Raw genomic sequence first — 21,801 nt, 5'->3', positions numbered from 1 at the left:
AAATGCCTAATACAGTGTTGTACTTCAGCCTACTATAAAGTCCTACTCCCATCCCTCCAAACTATACCTGCATCCGAGAATTACATATTGTGGGATATTCCAATGTGAGAAACAAGGTTGGTGGTACTGGAACAAGAAGCATCGCTTATGAATCAGTATTTTCATATATGGTGCTTTGAGTTCGATGTACACACCTTTAATGATTTTTCATTTTAGGAGAAATGTGAATTAAGAAAGATGTGACGTTTTTATAGGAAAGGAATTAACAGCAGCCTCATCAGCCTCTAAGACAAGAGAATCTAAACTAAGGACCCAGCTACTGACCCTTTGCTTCTTTGAAGGCATGCGAATTTATCCTCATTATGGGATGAAACCAGCACTTGCTCTGCTTGGTAATGTCATCTTCGTACAGATAAACTGAACACTCACTGGAACAGGTGAAAAAAAGACACGTTCTAACAGCCTGAAGGTTAAACTGGATTAATTTGGAAAACCTGAAAACTGAGATGCTGTAATTTAACATGTGCTCAACATGTGTGCTCAGCAGCAACTGGAAATGAAATATCTTAAATATTATCAAACGTTACATCGTTAAATATAAATTAGATGGAAACAGGGGAAAGCTAAAAATTGACTAGGAGTTCAGCTACTCTAAACGGCTAATCCGTCCATTTTTCACCTGAAGCCCTCTCCAATACAGTTTTGCCATTAAGCAAAAACCTAAAGAAAGGTAATCAATTCCAACTAAAAAGCACTTCTCCCGGAATGACTGCACTTCAAACCCCTGGCTGGCTGCCAGCCCCCCCAGACAACAGCTATCAATGTTTCTGACTATCACAGGAGCACGAGGGGCCATGCATAATTGACTAGAAGATGGGCTAAAACTGTGCCCAATCAGTGTGTGATCAAAACCGCGTGGAATATTCAGCGCCACTTGATTACATGGAGGCACGTCCTTTCGCTCTCCTCAGGAAATCTCTTCAAGGTCCAGAGTACTGTAATAAGATCATTACTGTCAAGCGGTACGAATCGCAGGCAATGAGTCTTGGGATAGGAAGTCATACTTCACAAGCTCCTCTGGTCTTTTTTTTTTTTCCCTCTCCCCCCTCTCCCCCACCTTCTTTTTTTGTATTTGACTGCGTGTTGAGGCAGCAAGGCGACGAGGTGACAGATAATGATCACATCACTGTGTGGCAACTAGAAAGGCACTTTTAAGAAAGACCACAGAGAAATCAGCTTAAGAGAAACTCAAACAATTTTTTTTGGGGGGGTTTCTTCTCCCTCCCTCCCTTCCCCCTCAAAAATTAAATAGAATTAAACTGCGCAGTGTTCTCCTTTCATGAATTGTGATTTAATGTCATTGAATGTAATCATTTGATAGATTTTCATATTATACCAAAGCCTATTACCTCACAGACAAATGGGCAATTTTCTCCATCTCACACTCACAAAAGAAACCTTTATTATTTCTTTTTTTTTTTTCCCCCCTTTCTGGAGGGGGGGAAGTGGTGGAAAATGTCAATGGTGAGGCCTGTTCAAGTTTGCTTTTTACCTACTCCTTTCACTGGAGTTGCACACTACATACAATGCATAACATCTATCACGAGTAACCTATCTGTAAAGAGAAAGGTGGAGGGCTTGAAAACAAGAGATTAAAGCACAGGGTATAAAACAAACATGCAGCAAGCTCAGCACTGAAATCTCATGCACAGCACGTGCATCTGCAGTAGAGGCTTCAGATGGAAAGATACCAAGTATCTGCTCACTGAATTTGACAGCTAATTTAAGGCAACTATTTGATTAAAACTTGACAAAACAACACTGGTTGGAAATGACTGACTGGTCAGGAATTGGAAGTAAAAAGAGGTCTACGTTACTGTTACGGGGTTGTCTTGTAAATGCCTGACATCAATACCACAGAGCATCAAAATTGGAATGGCTCCAGAGTTGCATTTTCAAACGGAGAAGGCTGCTATGATGAGACAAGAGCCTACCGCTCAGGAGGAAGGTAAAGTCAGCCTAATTCAGAACACCCAGCTCCATCTACAGCACCTACATCTATGGAAGATTAAATCCTGTACCATGGAGCTCTCCACCTGGCATTTCACTATAAAGGAACCCACCCTCTTATATTAGTTGGTCACCCTTTCAAACACATACCATTTGGAGACCCCTCCTCAGGGCAAGATGAGGGTGTCCAGCTCCACACAGACTCTATCACTGTGCAAGAACCAGAGGTGCACAGCACTTGCCAATGCACATGTTGCTGTGCATGGAGCCCAAGAGAGGTTGAAACATCATGACCTCGACCTACCCTTTGAAAATCACTGCACGAAGAGACTAACACCCATGAACACACAGAAATGAGAAAAAAAACTATGCCTTAAAAACATCAATCTCAGGATTAATTATTAACTTTGGAATCACAAAGGCAAATTGAACGAAGAATCACCATCTCTTCAAGGAAACCATTTTAACTTGCTCAGGCTTTTGCACTTTGCCCACTTTCCTTTAAGAAAACTTCCTAGGAGAAATACACACATACTCAACGACTTCTTTAGTAAAATTGTTCATATACATTGTGTCACCTTCCTCAGTTTTGGTTTGGACCTGCTTTTTAAAAGGTGTCACAACTGTTTTGACAAAGAACCAAAATGAAAAGGGCAAAAAGAGTTCTTGATCTAGAGGTTGCTATTAAATGCTAAAGTCTAAGAGTGTTGCAAAAAAATCCTACCAGCATTAAAAGGGAGCAGAGGAAGCATTTGGCCACAACTGCCAAAATATAGAGTCTGTGTGTAGTAGAACTACCAAATTCCCCAAGCCTGTAATGCCTACAAGGCACAAAAGAGAGTATCAGATTCATGATGCTGGGCAAATCCTGTGTATGCAGACTTTTAAATTGGAATCAGCTGGAAACATCATTTCCACTCTCACTTCCCTGTAAGCAGACAGTATTAGGTACACCTACATTCACAAACTTTATCAAATGAGACTTCCTACATGTCTCTTGCTGGATGCCATTGCCTGGCATCCAGCACAGAGGGGAGGTGCTGTCAAAGCTGTGCATCTGGGAGCCATCATCACTTGTTTCACCTGGATTTAAAGGCAGATGTGGTTTCACTGCTCAATGAGGTTCTTCAGACCTGGAGCAAGGAGGCTGATTACACATGGAATATTTCCCAACACTATGCTCACATCAGTTCTTAGCCCTAAGTACACACTGCGTAACAGCCAATGTCCTTCAGGGCTCACCCACAATTGACTAAAACGTATGGTTCTGCAATAAAATAAAGTTATTTCTACATTCTGTTCTGTGTGTACCTCTTGATTATGAGTTCATTTCAGCATAATGCCAAGAGCATGTTTTGTAACCCTAGGGTAGATCAGACCCATTGACACATTCCTCCTTGAATTCCAGGTTTGTGCTGTACATGGCAAACCTCCACAATCAAGCCATTGGCATTAATCACACGTTCCATATAATGAATAAAAAAGCACATCTGTAATCCACTGACATGCCATCAACCCTCCCCTGAAAGCTGCCCTGTGCCTCTTAAGGCAAAAACCCATTTAACAAGCCATAGAGAAGCAGAGCATATGAACAGCCACCACAGGCTGAGGCATGAGGTCCACTTGGCTATGCCTTCCTCAACAGCTAGTGGGAGATGCCTACTAAAAGAAGAATAGCAACAGATACAGCAACAGGTACCCTGCTATACCTTCCAAGAACAGTCCATGGCTGAAGGACCTCCTGGGAGAGGTCGTAATCTTTTAAGATAGCTTCATGGATTTTTCTTCTTTCTATTTGTCTAACCTAGTGCTTCTGTTTTAGCTGCGTAAGGTCTTCTGAAGGGAATTACTTGGGACTTCCACTCTTCAAAGGAAGCTACTTCCCAAACATAGAATCACAGAATGCTTTGTGTTGGAAGGGACCTTGAAGCTCATCCAGTTCCAACCCTCTGTCATGGGCACAGACATCTTCCACTACACCAGGTTGTTCCAAGACCTGTCCAACCTGGCCTTGATGTACCCCTGTACCTCAATTCCAATAAGCTGATGAGTCCAAGTACACATAGAGCTGAGGAAAAGGCATCCTTCAAAAACTAAGTCTTCCCTCTACACCAAAATTGCCTGTTCATTTAAATTGTGACACCTTGACTCTAGAGTTCAATAACATGGTGAACAGAACAAAGTTATACGTAACACACTGACCCTATTTTAGTCTATTCATTTACTACAGCTTTATAATACATAATAATCTCATTTTATTTTAAAGATATTTTAATTTAGGTATATAAATTCATAATGAAATTACATGATCTTACGCTCTGGATAAACTGGCAATGAACTTGTAAAATAGACACACTTCCTTACATAACAAAATGGAACTAACTTCTCTAGCAGGATTAATATTTTACGAATACTTCTTTCTACCTTGTAAACATCCTCATGTGGACATTAGGAACCTTCTTCATAATCAAGGTCTCCGTCTCAGGCTGACAACATAGTTTTAAGGACACTAATTACCTGAAGCCAGTAAAATGCTAAGGTGTCACTGGTTTTCATTCAATTATGAAGCTACTTAAAACTTGTTCCTTTTCCAAAAAATCAGGCCAAATCACAGTGCAGCACTTGTACCAAGGATACACAGCGTGCTCTTCTGCAGTCACAGAGCAGAGCACTTAACGTAATAAGAATGGGACCACTCTTCAGAGAAATATAGGGGAAAAAAGTGCTATCTTTCTCTAACTATCCAGATGTGCCAGTGTGTACAACCACCACCACTTCACCCTGGGACTTATTCTTTCCAGAATCCCCTTTCCTGCTGACCACCACTGCAACACTTTTTCCTTTCAACCAGGTAGGTGGAACCAGCAGCCTCTTCTGACCCTGAGCTAACAGTGGTTTTAAAGAGAAGAAGGACTCTTTCAACTTGTTTAGCCTGCAATGAAGTAGGTTAAAACAATAGATGAGCTTCACCTCCCTTGTCTTTTGCTCCTTAGCATCAACATAAATGCCTTTCAGCAGCAAACCTTTCATGTCAGATAGGCTGTGACAACGGAGGCTGCAGGATTCCCAACAAGTGACCTTTATGCCTTGGTTGAAAGTAAGTCTCTGAAGATTCAGTCTAGATTTTATTAATTTCTGCCCTCCTGTTTCTCAGGTGCACGGCCACCGGCCAGTTCTGTGTCTCCTACGAAGCAGCAAATGAACTTACCGATAAATTACAACCAAAGAGTGTTTTGACACTGAATAGGTGATAACCTCGGAGACATTCGCAGCACGCTCAAATCAAAACAAGCATCTGGCATTACAGACGACGGATATGGTCACATACTGTTGATTCCGTTTCATGCAGACAGAAGAAAATACAGCTGGATATTTCACTCAGTTTTGTTTCATTTTTAATGGCAACTAAGACCTGGGTTGGTTTTTTTTTTGGGGGGGGGGGTGGTTTAAGTATTTTTTACCTACAGAGCAGCTAGAACAGAGAAGAGCTGGATCAGGCAAGGCCTACAACTCCTCTGAGATAACCCACAAAATAAGGATGTAGATGCTGATCAAAACACACTCCTAAAATCTTCCCAAAACCAAGTTTGTTACACTCCAGGTTTACTGAGGATGAGAAAAGCAGAACTCGGCTTTTTTGTGTGCAAAACGCAATTTGCTGAAGTTTCTGCAATGTTTCATGCACAGGAGGATGACACAAATGACATTACAATCAACAAACTGTCTATGAAGAGAATTCAGCAGTAATCCTCAATGACTTATTTAAAAAAACACCTACCAACCTTGCTAGTTACCTGCTTATACTGCAGACCCTCCCAGTTCCAAATAAATGCTTCTTTTCTTCGTTCAACACTGCAGTCAAAACACTGTTTTGGTATCAATACCACTTTAAATATTGCTAAACATTTTTTAAACCTATGGAATATTTACCTTCTAAAACTTGAAACACTTAAGAGACCATATACAGAAGCAAAACATGCTCTCACTAAACTGACCACGACAAGATGAACAGAAATTGAGAGAGAAGAAGCCCAACTGAGACAGCTGGTCTGGTTCATCCTGGGGAAGAGAAGGCTCCTGAAGGGGAGACCTTAGAGCAGCTCCAGTGCCTAAAGGGGCTACAGGAAACCTGGAGAGGGGCTTTGGACAAGGGCCTGTAGGGACAGGACAAGGGGAATAGCTTGAACCTGCCAGAGGGGAGATTGAGATGAGCTCTGAGGCAGAAGCTCTTCCCTGTGAGGGTGCTGAGGCGCTGGCACAGACTTTTCCCAGAGAAGCTGTGGCTGCCCCATCCCTGGCAGTGTTCAAGGCCAGGTTGGACACAGGGGCTTGGAGCAACCTGCTCTAGTGGAAGGTGTCCCTGCCCGTGGCAGGGGTTGGAACTGGATGAGCTTTAAGGTCCCTTCCAACACAAACCAGTCTGGGATTCTATGACTTCACAAAATACTGCAAGACGGGGTGGAAATATATCTTCTGTCTAACATGGGACTGCATTTGAGTTTTTAATTTTCTGTATTTTTTTAGATGGGAAAAGCTTAAGATCTCTCTTACCACTTTAAGGAGTGTATAATTGTAAAAAAAGAGGGCCTGGAAATACTTAGGGAATGACCGTTGTCCCCTATTGATCAATAACTTTGTGTTATTGCTTTACCACACGTGGGGAGCCTCCTGTTCCAAACTAGTGTGCTCAGCCCCCATGTGCGTTGCAGCAGTAGCAGAATCCCAGCTACACACATGGGTATCCTGCAACGGACTGGAAAAAGCTTTTACTTGAAAAAGTTTTGATGGCAGCTTAGTTCTGTGCATCACTTCAAGGAACATAATCCATACAGGGACCTTGACATCTAATAGATTTGATTCCAAAGGTTACAAATTCTTTAATAGGTGAGTAGTTTTGCCCTGTTGCAGCTGCAGGTCAAGATATTAGATTTCACATCTTCCTTGCAGAGAAAAGGGAGTGATGATGCTGTGACTTTTTGTGCTGGAAAGGTTTCTGAACATCCTGTCCTCTGACAATGTCAGAACGTTTCTTCCAGACCATAAAAAGCCAAGGAAAAAAAAGATCACCAAGTAAAAATACAGCCCTTCATCATGGTGCTTAATTCAATCTATTATAAACAAGTATTAGCACTAACAATGTCAAGTCCGTCTGTCAAACAAAGAATCTACTCTCCCACAAACACTAGCTCATTGTTTGCAACTGTTTCACTGAACAGGCCTCAAAGGTGTTTCTACTAAAAGTCCAAAATGCCCAACTATTGTTTTATTTTATACATGATTTTTTAGTTGTCTGGCCACAGCACACTTACTAGAACTGGGCACCTAAAGAAGACTATGCACAGAGCTGCGCACAGAGCCAAGCACATTTAAATCCTTTCATCATCATGGGATGCTGAGGAAAGCTTTGGGCGAGAAACTGCAGGTAAAATGCAGGTTTTTTTCGTGCATCATATACTGCATTTCAGTTAACAGCTGTATTGCTTCCAGTTTACACAAAATATCAAACTGGCAGGTGTTACAGATTCCACCCATCATAGAATCATATACAATCGGAGAATGGTTTGTGTTGGAAGGGACCTCAAAGCTCACTCAGTTCCATGGGCAGGGACAATTCCACTAGAGCAGGTTGCTCCAAGCCCCTGTGTCCAACCTGGCCTTGAGCACTGCCAGGGACGGGGCAGCCTATGCAGCTTGGAAACCAGATTAAAGCATTTTTGCTCATTGCTAGAAGTACCAATGAGAAGTTTGACTAAACCCTAATTCTCCATCCACAGAAAACAAATGAACATATTTTCATTTAGAATTTAACTACAGCTCATCTTCATTGCTCCCCAAGATTTATAACATTCAGTGTCATATAAAATGCGCATGTGAAGAACACAAGCTTTTGAAATACCTTTACTAGTTCTCCCCAGGGAAATAAATAACCTATACAATTTCTCAGTAAACTCGTACTCACCCTTAGCTACAAGCCAGAAAGACTACACCTAGAGCTGGGGGCTACATCAGAAAAGCACAGGGAAAAGCAATTACTTCACAAGGGGCAGAGAACAAATATCTTTGCGTTCAGAAAGCAGTTTTGAAGATAAACATAAAAGGTCCTTCAAAAGTTCTTTAGAAACCAGCGATGAAGAATGTGGAACATGGATTTACAGTGAAAGCACAGAGCTTGGGAAGTCTACCAAATTGCAAATCAGGTTTACTACTCTATCATCAATTCCTGTTTCTCAGCTCCATCTGCATGGATGGGAAGACAGAAGCTTGTTTTGCCCATGCTGAGAGAAAGAAGGTAAATTCAAAGCACTGGCAGCATCTCCTTGACCAAAGGAGTGGATTCACCCATCTACCCGGAGCAGCTGGACTGGCCCTACAGCAGGCAGCAGTGTTGGCCCCACTGGCCAGAGCTCTTAGTCAATGGAACAGTTGCAGAGCACGGATGATCCAGATTTGATGCTGAAAGACAGCTTTCTATAGCTCCTAAAATCTCAGAGATAGATTGAGGGCAGGCAGGTTCACAGCCATGAAGTTTTAAAGCTGTCTAATAAGAGCAAGAAGAATCAACAGTGGGAAAGGTCTTTCTGTGAAGAGTATTTCCAAGAAAGCTTTTTAATTTTTCTACGTGTTTTCAGGTTGAAAAAACCTTCCTATTATCGCTGAACATAGCACTAGCTATTCCACTAACTGCAGCAGCACAAGGGTACCAAACCAGACCAGGCTGTGAGCAGCTATTCCTCTTTGAAACACAGCACTGTATAATCCTGCTCTGAGCAAGTTTAGACAGCATGGTGGGAAAAACACTGCTGGTTGCTGGCACCTTGCCTAATGTAAGCATTCCTGCTGTTACCCTCAAAAACACGGAGACATTTTTTCAGTGACAAGTTCTGTACAGGGAACTAAAGAACGTCTCTCTGGGTTTCAGAGAGAGCTGGGAAAATTTTCCCCAGAATCTCGTTTTCCAAAGCAGGAATTGAATGTTAATTTTCATCCAACAGCAGCACAGTTGCTTCAGTATTTTTGTTACTGGAACCATTGTCTCAAAAACCTGCAGAAAGAGAAACCGAAGAAGATGAAAGAATCAATCCCAAAAAGAGAGGGCTGTGCATGTGCAGATAGTGTGGAGAAAGAAGAATTAGCATGACCTTTATGGAAGGGCATAAAAGAGTTGAGCATCAGTCCTTGGAATTAGTGAATCACCCTGGGTTCACTAGTGTCCATCATCGTGATACCTGAATACTTGGGCAGAGGTCAGTGATCAAAGGAGGCATGTTCAAGCAGAAAAAAAGACTGCAAAGTGAGTAAAAATGCTCGAGTTTGCTGAAGACCAGATTTAAGTCTCACTGAACACCTCAGCTTTGCTACAGACAAAACTGAAGGAACCCAGAATTCCTATTTGAAAGCTGACACTTGAAACGTGCCTAGATAAGGCAACATAAAATCTAGAATTACCCAAATCATTTAACCCTGATCCATTGTAACTGTCTGAGAATAGCTACTGCAGGAGGATCCTCCTCTGTCTTTTCACAGTGCACTCAGGATTTCCAGAAGGAAGGAAGATATGGTTCTCCCATGATTATCACTACAATCTTCAGTAGCCCGTTTTCAATAGGTCACTTGCTGTATTGCAAACACTTGATCAAAGTTGCTGAGGCGAAGCATGCGTGCCTCAGAACATCTTACTTTTACCGTTTAATGCAGATTTTGTGGTCTTCAAAACTGCAGTAATCCTCTCAGGGTTTAAATCTACATTTATGGCGAATGTAGAGGAAGAGAAATCATAGACTCACAGCCTGGTTTGTGCTGGAAGGGACCTTAAAGCTCATCCAGTTCCAACCCCCTGCCACGGGCAGGGACATCTTCCACTAGAGCAGGTTGCTCCAAGCCCCTGTGTCCAACCTGGCCTTGAACACTGCCAGGGATGGGGCAGCCACAGCTTCTCTGGGAAAAGCCTGTGCCAGCGCCTCAGCACCCTCACAGGGAACAACTTCTGCCTAATGTCTCCTCTAAATCTCCCCTCTTTCAGCTATGAAAGAGTGCCCATCTCATAAGACATGTAAGAAGAGGCAGGTCAAAGAAAGCTGATGGGCTAATGTAGAGATATAAAAACTGTAAAAGCAAGCGTTGGCACTCACTGCTACTTTTAAAGCTCCCTGTGTTTTACTTAGTTGCTGCTTGCCAGCCAATCTTGCCCTCTGGAAGCATATTTATCCCATGTATAGGAGAGGGGACAATTCCGTAGAGTTATCACAGAGAGATTTCAGACTAACATGTTACGATGCTGGAAGACAAGAAGAGCAAGAGGAAACAGAGAAGGATGAAGGAGCACGTACTTCCCACTCCCGTCAGAACAGGGGTTTCAGGGGCAAGATGCACAACAACTGCCTATTCCCCATTGCTCACTGCAGGTCAGGAATCTGCGCCTGCAGACCAGGACCACACAGGTTCCAGCTCCAGTGGCTTGTGAAAATAATCTCCCCAGGAGAAAGAAAACATGCATGTATTAACTACTCAGAAAGAGATTTTCAAAGGCTCTCGATATCCAGCTGGTCTTGATTCATATTGACTTCAACAAAATAGTCTTGGACCAATGGTGAGTGCTCTGAAAAAGCCCCTCTCTAACTTGCCATTGAGGTATGAAAATACAAGGTATGAAAGGGATTGTTAAAAAAATAAAGTCGACAAATTAAAAATAAAAGGTTAAAATAAAATTTGGCTTTAGGCCACAAACTAGGGGGAAACTAACAGTAAAGACAGTTAAATGACGGGAAAGAGAACGCAACAGGAGCTTGTCTGAAAAAAAGCTGATGGCTTTTAGAAAAGGATTTGTATAGATAGGTGGGGAAATAAATTCCGGATGGGACAGCAGCGCAATTGAGAAATTAAATAAATGGCAAATAAGGATGACTAAGTAGTAGTTAACATGCCCCTTCTCAGCTGTATACTATTATTACATCTATTTTTAATGTCTCTTCAGCTGTCTGCAATTGTCATCCTTTCTTCAGAACTTGTTCCAATGCTCTTTGATACTGAATTAGCTGTTTTTCACTCTCCGATGCTTACAACCACATCTTTTTCTTACTCAACACTCCCCCTTTCCAACAATGTTATTCCATTGTCTCTGTTTTTCATCTCTCCTCATATGTTGACTAACATAGTTTCTAAGCCTTCCCACTACCCTTGTTCATCTTTTTTTTCTGGAGCTCTTTTGGTTGAATCCTAGCATGTTTCTTTTCTTCTTTTCTAAAGATATAAGCATGTTTTATATCATATCTGGCTACTGTACACATTGTTACCCCTTCAGAAGGGCATTGAACAGTGATAGCAGTGTTCGTGTTGGAAATAGTAAGCTAAACTAAGGGAAAAAAGAAGTTCTTTTTGGCTTTTGCTTTCTGGTTCTTAAAAAAGAACCCAAACATTTAAACTCTCCCTTTTTCCTTTTTATCCTCAAATAACACAAACTTTCCATGAGCAGCTGAATATTCAAACAATAACAGGCATCAGAAGTGTTGGCGATTCTGGAGCTCAGGATGTGTCTAAAGTGAAGTGATAACACTAGATTTAATAATATTGAAAAAATACACAAGTTCTAATGGGATGTATGGGCTACTGAGTGAACCTGACTTTTTCACCTCGGAAGTATGGCTGTTCCTTACCTTTACAACTAATGATGCTCCATATTAACTTGGGGACACTTATTTATATATTAAAAAAATCACTTCCAAACATGTTTCAGACACTGAACTCACCATCTTGATACCTCAGATTATTCAGCTTCATCATTAAAAGATCATTCCTTAATTTCTTTACTTCAGTGCAATTCTCTTTACCTTCCATGTTCCAAACCAACAGTATAGTTGAGTTGTACTTAACAATGCTCTTTTGAATGCTGTTTTCAATATTCAGACTTCCGGCACAGAGGAAGCTTACCTTCAGCTGTGCCCGAGATACCATCAGCTTTGAAATTGCTTGTGCTTTTCTTCCGGCGGTGTTTCTTTCTGTTCGCATGAGGTGAAGGAGGTGGATCAAGTTTGGGGCTCGTTGTACTCGATATACTTGGGCTTGAACACACAGAATCTCCCAACCCGGTATCTGCAGTTTGGGGTGAAGGGAAGGGGAAGGGGGGGAAGAAGGAAAAATAAAAATACTACATCATTTAAACAAATGGTTGCTAAAATCCAAGATATAAGCCCTTGCAGTCCATAGCAATTAATTTCTTGAGCTCGTTGACTTCCAAAGGCTACAGGAGAAGCCTCCTAACAATATCCATTAGTTTTTCAAAAAGGTGCGAAAAAGCAATTTGACTGAAGTTCTGATTCAAGTCCTACTAAATCAACAGGACTCTGCATGAATTTCAGAAGCAGACCAGCTGGAAAGCACAAAAACCAATGGGAAATCACTTATTACTTCCAATTGCTCTTTCTTTCAAAGAACACAGAATTACAGAATCCCAGCCGGGTTTGTGTTGGAAAAGACCTTAAAGCTCATCCAGTTCCAACCCCCTGCCATGGGCAGGGACACCTTCCACTAAAGCAGATTGCTCCAAGGCCCTGTGTCCAACCTGGCCTTGAACACTGCCAGGGATGGGGCAGCCACAGCTTCTCTGGGCAACCTGTATCTTACTGATCCTCAAATTAACTCATGTAACACTAGTTCATTTTAATACATCATGGATCAGATAGCCCAACACCCTCTGGACACTATCAGCTTTCATTCATATTAGAGACAGACACACATAGAAAAGGTGGTGATGGCAATAAAGGTGCTAAAAGAAGGTACCTAATGTATGCTGGGTAGAATAAAAGAATACTATGTTCCGTGTGTTTAGTTTCCCACTATATTAGCAATGGTAGCATAACATGCAACCATTTTAAGAACTAATGGCAGAGTAATTTTCTTCCCTCTCCCATCCAAGAGCTCACTCAAACGAATCAAAATGAAAAGTTGATGACCCCCTCCTCCCGTAAGCAGAGACCCACAGTCTCTTGCTGGTCCAGGTAATGGCTGGTAGTACATGAATGCCTTCTCTTTGAAGTAGTTCTTCTCGTTTCTTCATCTAACAGCCATATTTAACACAAGTTTAGGCAATGAAGACAGACTTGAAATGTCGCTTTCCATCTGGGTTCTTTCATGTAGCAAATACTCTAGTAACCTTAATTCAGTATTTTTCCCCAAGGTTGATAACATGGTTTTGGTTTAACTGCAACCAATCTTTGGGCTATGATTAGTGCTAAATGCAGTTCTATTTTGTTGGTTTTGTTTTGGTTTTAATCATGAAATTTAACATAACATCCTACACTTTAAGTATAGTGTGTGCTATCATGGAAGTGAAGCTTTTTCCAGAGCCAGAACGGCACTGAAGATGAATTAATATAGAAAATTATCCAGCCAAAGATTATTTAAAAAGTAGCTTTTGGTTCTTTGAGTAACTAAATCCACATTACAACTGCCTATTTGATAAAGAAACACGCTTTTTTTTCCCCTAATAAATTTACTCACTAATTACCCACTAAGCACAGTTGCGCTGCAAGTTATTAGTGGGGGATAAATTATGCAGCTAAATGCCTGGCAATAGAGACCAAATCAAACATAATATTTTTATTCAGGATTTTTGTTCTTTTCGTATGTCCGCTATTTTGTAAGTACTTACCAAGTATTTAACCAAAAAAGGGAACTATGGGAATGGATTTACTATATATCTGTGTAGGAGATTTTAAGTATTTGACCCATAAATGCTCAAAGTGACTATCCTGCAAGGGTTTTCTATCTCTCCAGGTGACGAGGAAGGCAATTCCTGTTGAGAACCTATGCCAGTGCTCTGCATGATCTTGGTAAAGGGGACATGGATACCTTTGGCTCCTTGACACTGAACAGAATGTGCAAAAGAGGATGCCAGCAATACAAAGGCATGACCACGGATGTAAACTGGTTACTGCTAGGCCTAAAGATTGACTTGAGAAGGTACAAGGGCTGCGTTCATCACCACGTGTGACTGCAGTGTCAGCCGTGATGCCTCAGACCCATAAAATGGGGAAGAAACCACGCTCTGACGCAGAAACACAGGCTATATTTTTCAGTAGGATCCTTGTTTAAGAAGGTGATGGTAGATCTATACGATCACTGCAGCTTAGTCTGATTTCTAGGCTATAAATTGCACTAACAAAACCTGCTCGTGGGCTCTGACAAATGAGGACCTGTACGGTTTGACTACTCGTGCCGGAGAGCTGAAGAATTAACCTCCTGTGGTAAATCCTCGTGATCTGCAGCCCTTTCCAGGTAATAACCTGCCGTCCTTGTGTCAAACAGCTCTGAAGCGAAGAGCCTGAAGCTTTCCCTCCCCCTCAACCAGAAGAGAAACGTGAGTCGCTCATAAACGGGTGCCGAGCTGATATTGTTGGTGTATTAATGCCCTGTATTCCCAGTTTTGCAGACCACCCTTTGAAGATGGAAGTTATTTAACATTCTCCTGGTTTAAAATATGAGCAATCAAAAGGCGCCAGGCTTACACGCTGTGCTTTCCCATTTCCCACTACTTCTCTCGCCTGACAAGGTATTCTTCAAATTGAAAAGAGGGCTCCTGAAAGCCCGGCTTCGGAAAACTGTAAACGAGTTCAGGCTTCAGCCCGCTGAATACAATTTCATCCTCCCGACTGAATACAAATAATGCATTTTATTTTGTATCAATTACCACGCCTGAGAACAGACGACCACTGCTGGAGCTATTAAATATATATATTTATATATATAGGGTAAGGAAAAAGGCATGCCAAATTAAAAAAGCAAGCACCTCATTACTCCACACCTAAACCAGCTTTGACAGAGGCACTGGAACTCATAAGATGCGTTTCACTGGGTTGGGATGGGCTGTTTTGCAGCCATCCCGCACGTTCAATGTCAGCCATTAGTTCTTCCCAATCGGGCATCAATGTTCAACACACACCCAAAAAAATATATAATACTAGTAATAATAATAACAATCTGCAGCCTCTCCGAGCTTCAATACTTGAAGTATGAGTCAAAGCAGCAGTTTCACTTTTCACTCGGGAAGCTGACAAGCATGACTAGAGGGGGAATAAAATAACATTCAGTTCGCATAAATATCAAGCAGGCTGCTTGAGACTGATGGGCCAGGAATGTATTCTTAGCCATCATTCTGGCAGACAGGCCCAAGGACACTCATAACTTATTTTACAATCATTTAGTTTCAGCTCAAGTGGAAAACGTGACAACTTATCTCTGCTGACAAGATGCCATATCGAACCTTACAATTAACTCTCCCACGATTATCTGCCCAGCCCATCATTAGCTTTGCAGTTTTTGATGGACTGTACAGGCAGCTTTCCTTGATGATGGTCATCATTTGCAGGGTGTATATCTATATTATACAACATTAAGGACAAAACTCTCCCCTTGCCACATAGCTGGGGTTATCCTGACCAGTACATCCTCAGTTCTTCAACTGCTAGGCCACGTTTTTAAGTGCTGCGCTGCAACGTGCCGCTGAAAAATGCCTTCTCCTCCAAAACGGAGCATCACCATGCTCCAGCCTATGCCTGCTGCTGCCTGCCACCTACAGAAGTGAGCTAGAGATGCCCATGCCCTCTCCCAGCAAACAGCCAACCTACCTCCCTGCCCTCTTCTAACACCAGTGCCATTATTAACTCCTCTCAGCTGTAAGTGAGAGCTGCCGTGAGCTGGGTCCTTGCAGTTTATCTCTGCACACTCACACTGCCTTAAGGAGGATGCCATAAATTTCACACGTGCGTTCGGCCACTTTCTGTACCAACAAGAGAACAGGTTTCTCACTAACGGTGAGCTTCCAGCTTTGCAGCATCATGAAATAATATGAAGCTTATACCAAGAGACAGGAGAACAAACCAGTATGAGAAAGGACTTTCCACAAAAAGTAGTAAAATAGACAATTCAGAGTATATTGAGGGTAAGTTGACATCTATGCAAGATATTTGAGGTCATTTAAAAATGTGCAGTACCTCACTCCATGTGTGGGAACAACGTGTGATACCTGGTAAACGAACCCCTTGTTATCAAGAGATAGGATATTAAAAAAGCCAACGACTCTGCTGTTAGCATGGTGATTTTTCTCTATAGGTGCATGACACACAAAATAAGACAAAGATTCTGCTTGCTCAAGTCCAGCCCTCATTTGCTTTTATTCCAGAAAGCAAGTCCCATGCCTGTCTCTCCCCTAGATGCATCTTGTAATTATGTTCATAAGAGAAATTCTTTTCAATTATGACAATTTCTGGTAGGAGAAACCAGAGTTGGAAAGGAAGAAGTATCTTGTCTACAAGTACAACCCAGAACTATGAGATGTAACATTCAATGAAAAAAGAAACCAACCAAACCTTCTCAGCAGAGTCTCAAGGGCTGTGTTGTTGTACTGTGCTTCATTTGCCATTTGAAACACATTTGGTATCAGTTTCAAGGCAGTATCTCCTAGTTTGATTCTAGGTCACTATTATATAATGTTTGTAAAAGGTAACATTCTACACAAGTCTCACTTCTTATCTTTTTATAGTTTTGGTTGTATTATTTGGAAGCCACAAGTGCTCCACAAAAGGATCTCAAAAGACAACTCCACCTGTGCCCTCTAAGGATGTTGCAAGAGTCCTCCTGGATTTCAAAAGGGTAAGAAATTCAATTCACAGAATCATAGAACAGTTTGTGTTGGAAGGGACCTTAAAGCTCATCCAGTTCCAACCCCCTGCCATGGGCAGGGACACCTTCCACTAGAGCAGGGTGCTCCAAGCCCCTGTGTCCAACCTGGCCTTGAACACTGCCAGGGATGCGGCAGCCACAACACACACAACCTTCTCTCCTCTCCTGTGTAATTCAAACCCAGCCTGTGCTTCCTTGGTGCCTCTAGCACAGCATGACTAACTTGCACCCCAAATTCCTCAGCATCTGCACCGAGCACGTCTGAAATTCGAATTGAAGCCATTTCTTCTTCACTACTTGCAGTGCCTGCTCTATAGAGCTGCAGAAGATACCAGCACAGGAACCAAGGAGGAGAAGAAAATAAGGGACAATAAGCAGGTATGAGTGCCCCAGGCCAGGGTAAAGGAGCTGGGGGTGTAAAAAGCATGAGGAGAAGGGGCAACATATAAGGTACAGGAATAGCACAGTACAAAGGCTGAGGTACAAAAATCTAAGAGTGGAGCTTCATCTTTGGCCCACAGTTCCTATTCTCTCTCACACACACAACCCTCTCTCCTGTGTAACCATCTGCAGTGGAAACAAGGATATTCTGACCTCTTCTATCTTCGTATCTTTTGATTTATTCCGTATTTTTGTCAAATCACCTATTTACAAGAACTTGAAACAAACTCAACAGGTGACGCTATTCTCCACAGACCAAAGTCGAGCTTGATCTGGTTTACATTTTTCTTGCATCTTCTTGTTAAAATTTTCCAACAGGCTTTCAAAGTGAAATTAGACTTTTTAGTCAAGCCCAGCTCCCCAACATGGCCTTATTCTCAAGTGGCTGGAGATTGATTAATTTGGGTTTTTGATTTGCTGAAGTGACAAGAAGTCAGACATTACAAAAGCGGGACCAGTGAATGGGATCAATTAAAGAGCAGAAGCAGCAACACAATTAATAGCACCAGGTTCAAGAGGAAAAAGAAAGTGCTGATGACAAAAACAACAGCAACAGCTCTGACTGCAGCAGGAATCTTTGCTGCAACCCATGGAAGGCTGGATCCAAAGAGGGTGTTTCAGAACTTTTACTATGCCATTAGTGCTGAAATGAAATAACGCAAAGATGTCGGTAGCTGGTGGACTGAATAATAAAAAAATAGCTGGACACTTTCATCTTCTACACATGTGTTTTAAATAGAGGTGAAAAAAAGCAATCCTTTTATTTAAACAGGGGAAGCAATAGACTAAAACCATCTGTAGTTGTATTTCAGACCCATTTCCCCAAGCTGAGATTTTTCTGGCTGTGAAATCCAATGCTCTACAGCTTCCCTTTACAGCTATTACCATAAATGTTCTATCAAGTTCTTTATATTCCTCCTCTGCCTCAAACTGAAGTTAAAGGGATGCTGCAATTGCACAATGACTGCAGAAAGCTGGAGTCAGGCACGGATGGTACAGGACCGACATTAAAATCCTGTCAAAACTGCAGCTTGGTAGAAGTCTGCGGATGGTAATAAACACTCAGAAGTGGGGGAGAAAGAGTGGCACGAGATTACAGCCTACAGACAAAATAAAGAAGGCAGAAATGCCTGAAGTACAGAGAGCTCATACCTTTGGTAGGAATTAGGCGCATCCGGTCATCGTTATGCTGAATTCAGCTTGGACACTCAAGCTATCGAAGGCTTAAATTAACCTGCTGCACTGAAGGAAATTAAAAGGAAGCTCTGAGCAGAACTGGGGGATGGAGATGAAAGAGCCTCAGGAGTATTCTCTTTCCACGGCGTCTACCATTTTTCCAGCCTTGTGCCTAAAGCCTGTAAATCACAAAGCTATCCTGTCATGTACAGAAAACCCCACTGAATGCCTAAGTTACTGCCTCCTTCCCTCTCGTAGCAATTTCAATTAAATAAGAAAAACAAAGCTTCCTTCTTGGAGGGAAGGAAATAAAAAAGGGTCTCCTTTCCTCCCCATCTCCCTGCTTTTGGAGGGTCTGGCTTTTGCTACGTGGTAGCATGCCTCAAGCAAAGCAGACCTGGAGGCATGGCAGGATCGTTTCCCCTCGGCAGCCTAATAAGCCACTTTGTGACAAGCGAGGGACATCATCCACAGACTTGAGAGAGAAAGTCAGGCTCATGACAGCAAGGCACAGATACTGGAAGGACTGGCTTCAATAATGTCAGAGATAGTAAGGCCCTTGTTACAATATCTGTTATCTAAAGGGAAGACAAAGTTACCTCTAGCTCATTTTCTACTAATATGCAATGTCCGACCATCGTAAAGCATGAAAGCAAAAATGCAAGAGTGTTTAAAAAACCCCCACAAAAGTATATTGTTCAGTACATTTTCCCTCCTCAGGAGCACCATATTACACTGATAGTAAAACACCATCCTGCTCCCTAGAAATCAAAGTATTGCTAGCAAGAAGAATAGCAACTGTGTTTTGTTAACTCCCTTTCAAAACCATCTTATGAAGTAAGCTTCTTGTACCACAAGAAAGAATTTACCATCTGACAAAAGGAGAGGATACACCTATTCCTGAGCAACCCTCCTGTGTTGCCAATTCAGTGACAAGCAAAGTAAAGACTACTGAATATTAGAGGAGCTGCAAGCCTTAGAACATGAACCAAGAATGAGATGCTAATCTCTCTTCCACACATCTTGCTTACAGCAGCTTTAGTTCTCAGAGGCAGAGATATTATGAACTACTCCCTGAGTGAACACAGTTTGCTAATCTGTCTTATCTCCCATTATGCAGATGCATCTTTGCCTCCTTTGTACTGTATGCTGAATATGCCCTGTGGAAAGATCAAACATGACAAGTTGTTTGAATACATAAGGACAACAAACTAGAAAGAGATGTAAGTCTTAGATGTAGTAGGATTGCAATCACATCCCAAGGCAAACTAACTTCATGGCTCCCACTGAATAGACCTACTGTCTAGATGTATAAGGGACGTCTCTAATTCTTCTGGCATAACGTTTTCACTAGGCAGCATCAGATCTGTTGAAAAGATGTGATTCTTACATGGTGTCACCCTGAATTGCTACAAACTGTGTGTATGATGCTATGGGCATTGCTTCTCCTGGCCATCAAGTGTATACAAAATGGGATAGGTGAGGAGTATTACAAAAGGCAGCTGGTTATGGGGATTCATTTCAGGTAAGTAGTTCTTAGCCATCCCATGAGGGAGAAAGGAGATGGATGGTCCTTTTGAAGACAAACTGTACGGCTGTGGAATGTTTTCAGGGCAGTATCTCCTGGTTCGATTCCAGGTCATGTGTTGGTTAGTCTACCTCCCACTTCTGAAGACAGGTAATAATCAGACACCTCAAGAACAGTTACCAACTATGGCATGCTGGACCTAGCAAACCCACCAAGACCACCCCAAGTAATGGTGATCTGCAGAAAAGCAAACACTTGGAAGCACCACTAAAAGAACACATTTTGGATACACAAGCTACACCATGACCAAGTACATACAACACTGTGTGACAAATACTATTTTATATCCTTGTCAAAATGATCTGCATAATAAATTCACCTTAATTACACAGAGAGGGTCAGAGCTCTGTCTGATCTAATGATCAGCATTGTCTTCTAATTGAAAAAAACCCTCAATTAACAATATTCTGCATTGAAACAGAGCCTTGAGGTCTCAAGGCACTTGGAAAATAATGAACCCATGGCTTACTACATCATTTCCTACTGAAATATTTACTTTTATTGCAGGATAGGCAAAATAAAGACAGAAAGGAAGAATCGACTCTCTTCAAAGAAAAGCTCACAGCCAGAAAGACGTCTCTGTCTCTACTCTTGTACTTTAACCTTCAGTCTGTATAACCTGTGAATAACTTCAAGCATCAAACCCACTCACTCGTAATTGAGAAGAGGTTAGGAAACTCTCCACTGTCAGTCCACAAGACTTCAGTGACAAGCCCTAGTATCAGTGATTTGGACAAAAAAATCAAGAGACTTTCACCATTAACATTTTCCAATTAAAGCTGAATAACTGCTGTATAGCAAATAGGCTGTTAATGGCATCATGCTAGGTAGGAAAAGGCTAAGGCTTTCCTGGTAAAGTATGTCACGAGCACCAGCGTCAGAAAGGAAAAGAAATAATGGAAGCAATACCAAGGATACTCTTAATCAAAGACAAAATCAAACATTTTCCTATTGCAGAAACCTACAGAGGAAAAGTAAAGCACTTAACATAAAGCAACGTCTTTGCACCTTTTATAGGTGTCAGATGCCACAACTGTCATTGACAAACTTTTTATCAACCACTCTTTCTAGCTCTTACCAGCTCTTCTGTGGGTTTAGAAAACCAAAGTCGGGGCCCTTCTTTTGCTCTCACAAAATCCATGCATCAGAAAAGCCACTCGCCTGGAGTGACGTGTAAACTGGATACTCCTCATCGACCTGGACTGTGGGTGGCACACACGATGGCTGCATTAAGGGATGAGATCAACTGTAACAAATGAAGGGCCCAGAGACTTGAAAGGAGATGCTCTTCCACCTGCGGGGAAGGCCAGGTCTCTGCGCTTCAGCTGTCCCCCAACAATCAGCAGGTTGTGAAGGACTTGCGTATCGGATCTAACACAGAGGCTTCTTTCACTCCTTGAACTGTATATACTGTGAAGAAGCTTTGAAGTGTTGGATTCCATAGGTAACATATACACAACATCTCTGTACCCCCAGCTCTGTGATCTGGACTGGAAAGAAACCAAGCCTGCAAACAGACATGCTTCATGAGACAACTGCTCTCATGTTGATTGGAACAGAAACTTCATTAAGCTGGAGAAGAAATAAAAGCATTGTGTGTGTTTCTTGCACACACTTTGTCCAGATCCTGGCCAAAACAAAGCAGTGTGCTTCTGGACATGCAACAAACAAGAAATCTAATTATTACAAGCATATATTTGAACTTCCAAAGTATGGATGTAAAAAGAGGAATTCTGAAATCCTGGATTACTCCAATAGCAGCTATACATTAACTTCTTACATTCTCAACTTTGTGCTTAAAACATACCTAAACTTTATCACATTTAGAATTTGTAGTATTATTATTATATAAATTTAGATTATTAAGATTTATATAAAATGATTAAGTAATCTAAAAGTGTGTCAATCTCGGA

The 21,801-nt window shown here is 41.8% G+C and overlaps 1 protein-coding gene across 10 annotated transcripts in view; it reads right to left on the bottom strand.

Annotated features, from left to right (window-relative positions):
- Positions 1-21,801, bottom strand: part of AGAP1 (ArfGAP with GTPase domain, ankyrin repeat and PH domain 1) — a 344,542-nt gene that overhangs the window by 81,388 nt on the left and 241,353 nt on the right. For all 10 annotated transcript variants that reach the window (XM_030486188.2, XM_030486189.2, XM_030486191.2 and 7 more), the window contains one exon: positions 11,935-12,096. In XM_030486188.2, coding sequence (XP_030342048.1) covers positions 11,935-12,096 — 162 coding nt within the window. The remainder of the gene's footprint in view (positions 1-11,934; positions 12,097-21,801) is intronic.

Source organism: Strigops habroptila, chromosome 5 (assembly GCF_004027225.2).
Source record: "Strigops habroptila isolate Jane chromosome 5, bStrHab1.2.pri, whole genome shotgun sequence".
NCBI classification, from domain to species: Eukaryota; Metazoa; Chordata; class Aves; order Psittaciformes; family Psittacidae; genus Strigops; species Strigops habroptila.
Note: the sequence above shows the minus strand (reverse complement) of the source record. Positions and strands in the feature narration are given on the sequence as shown.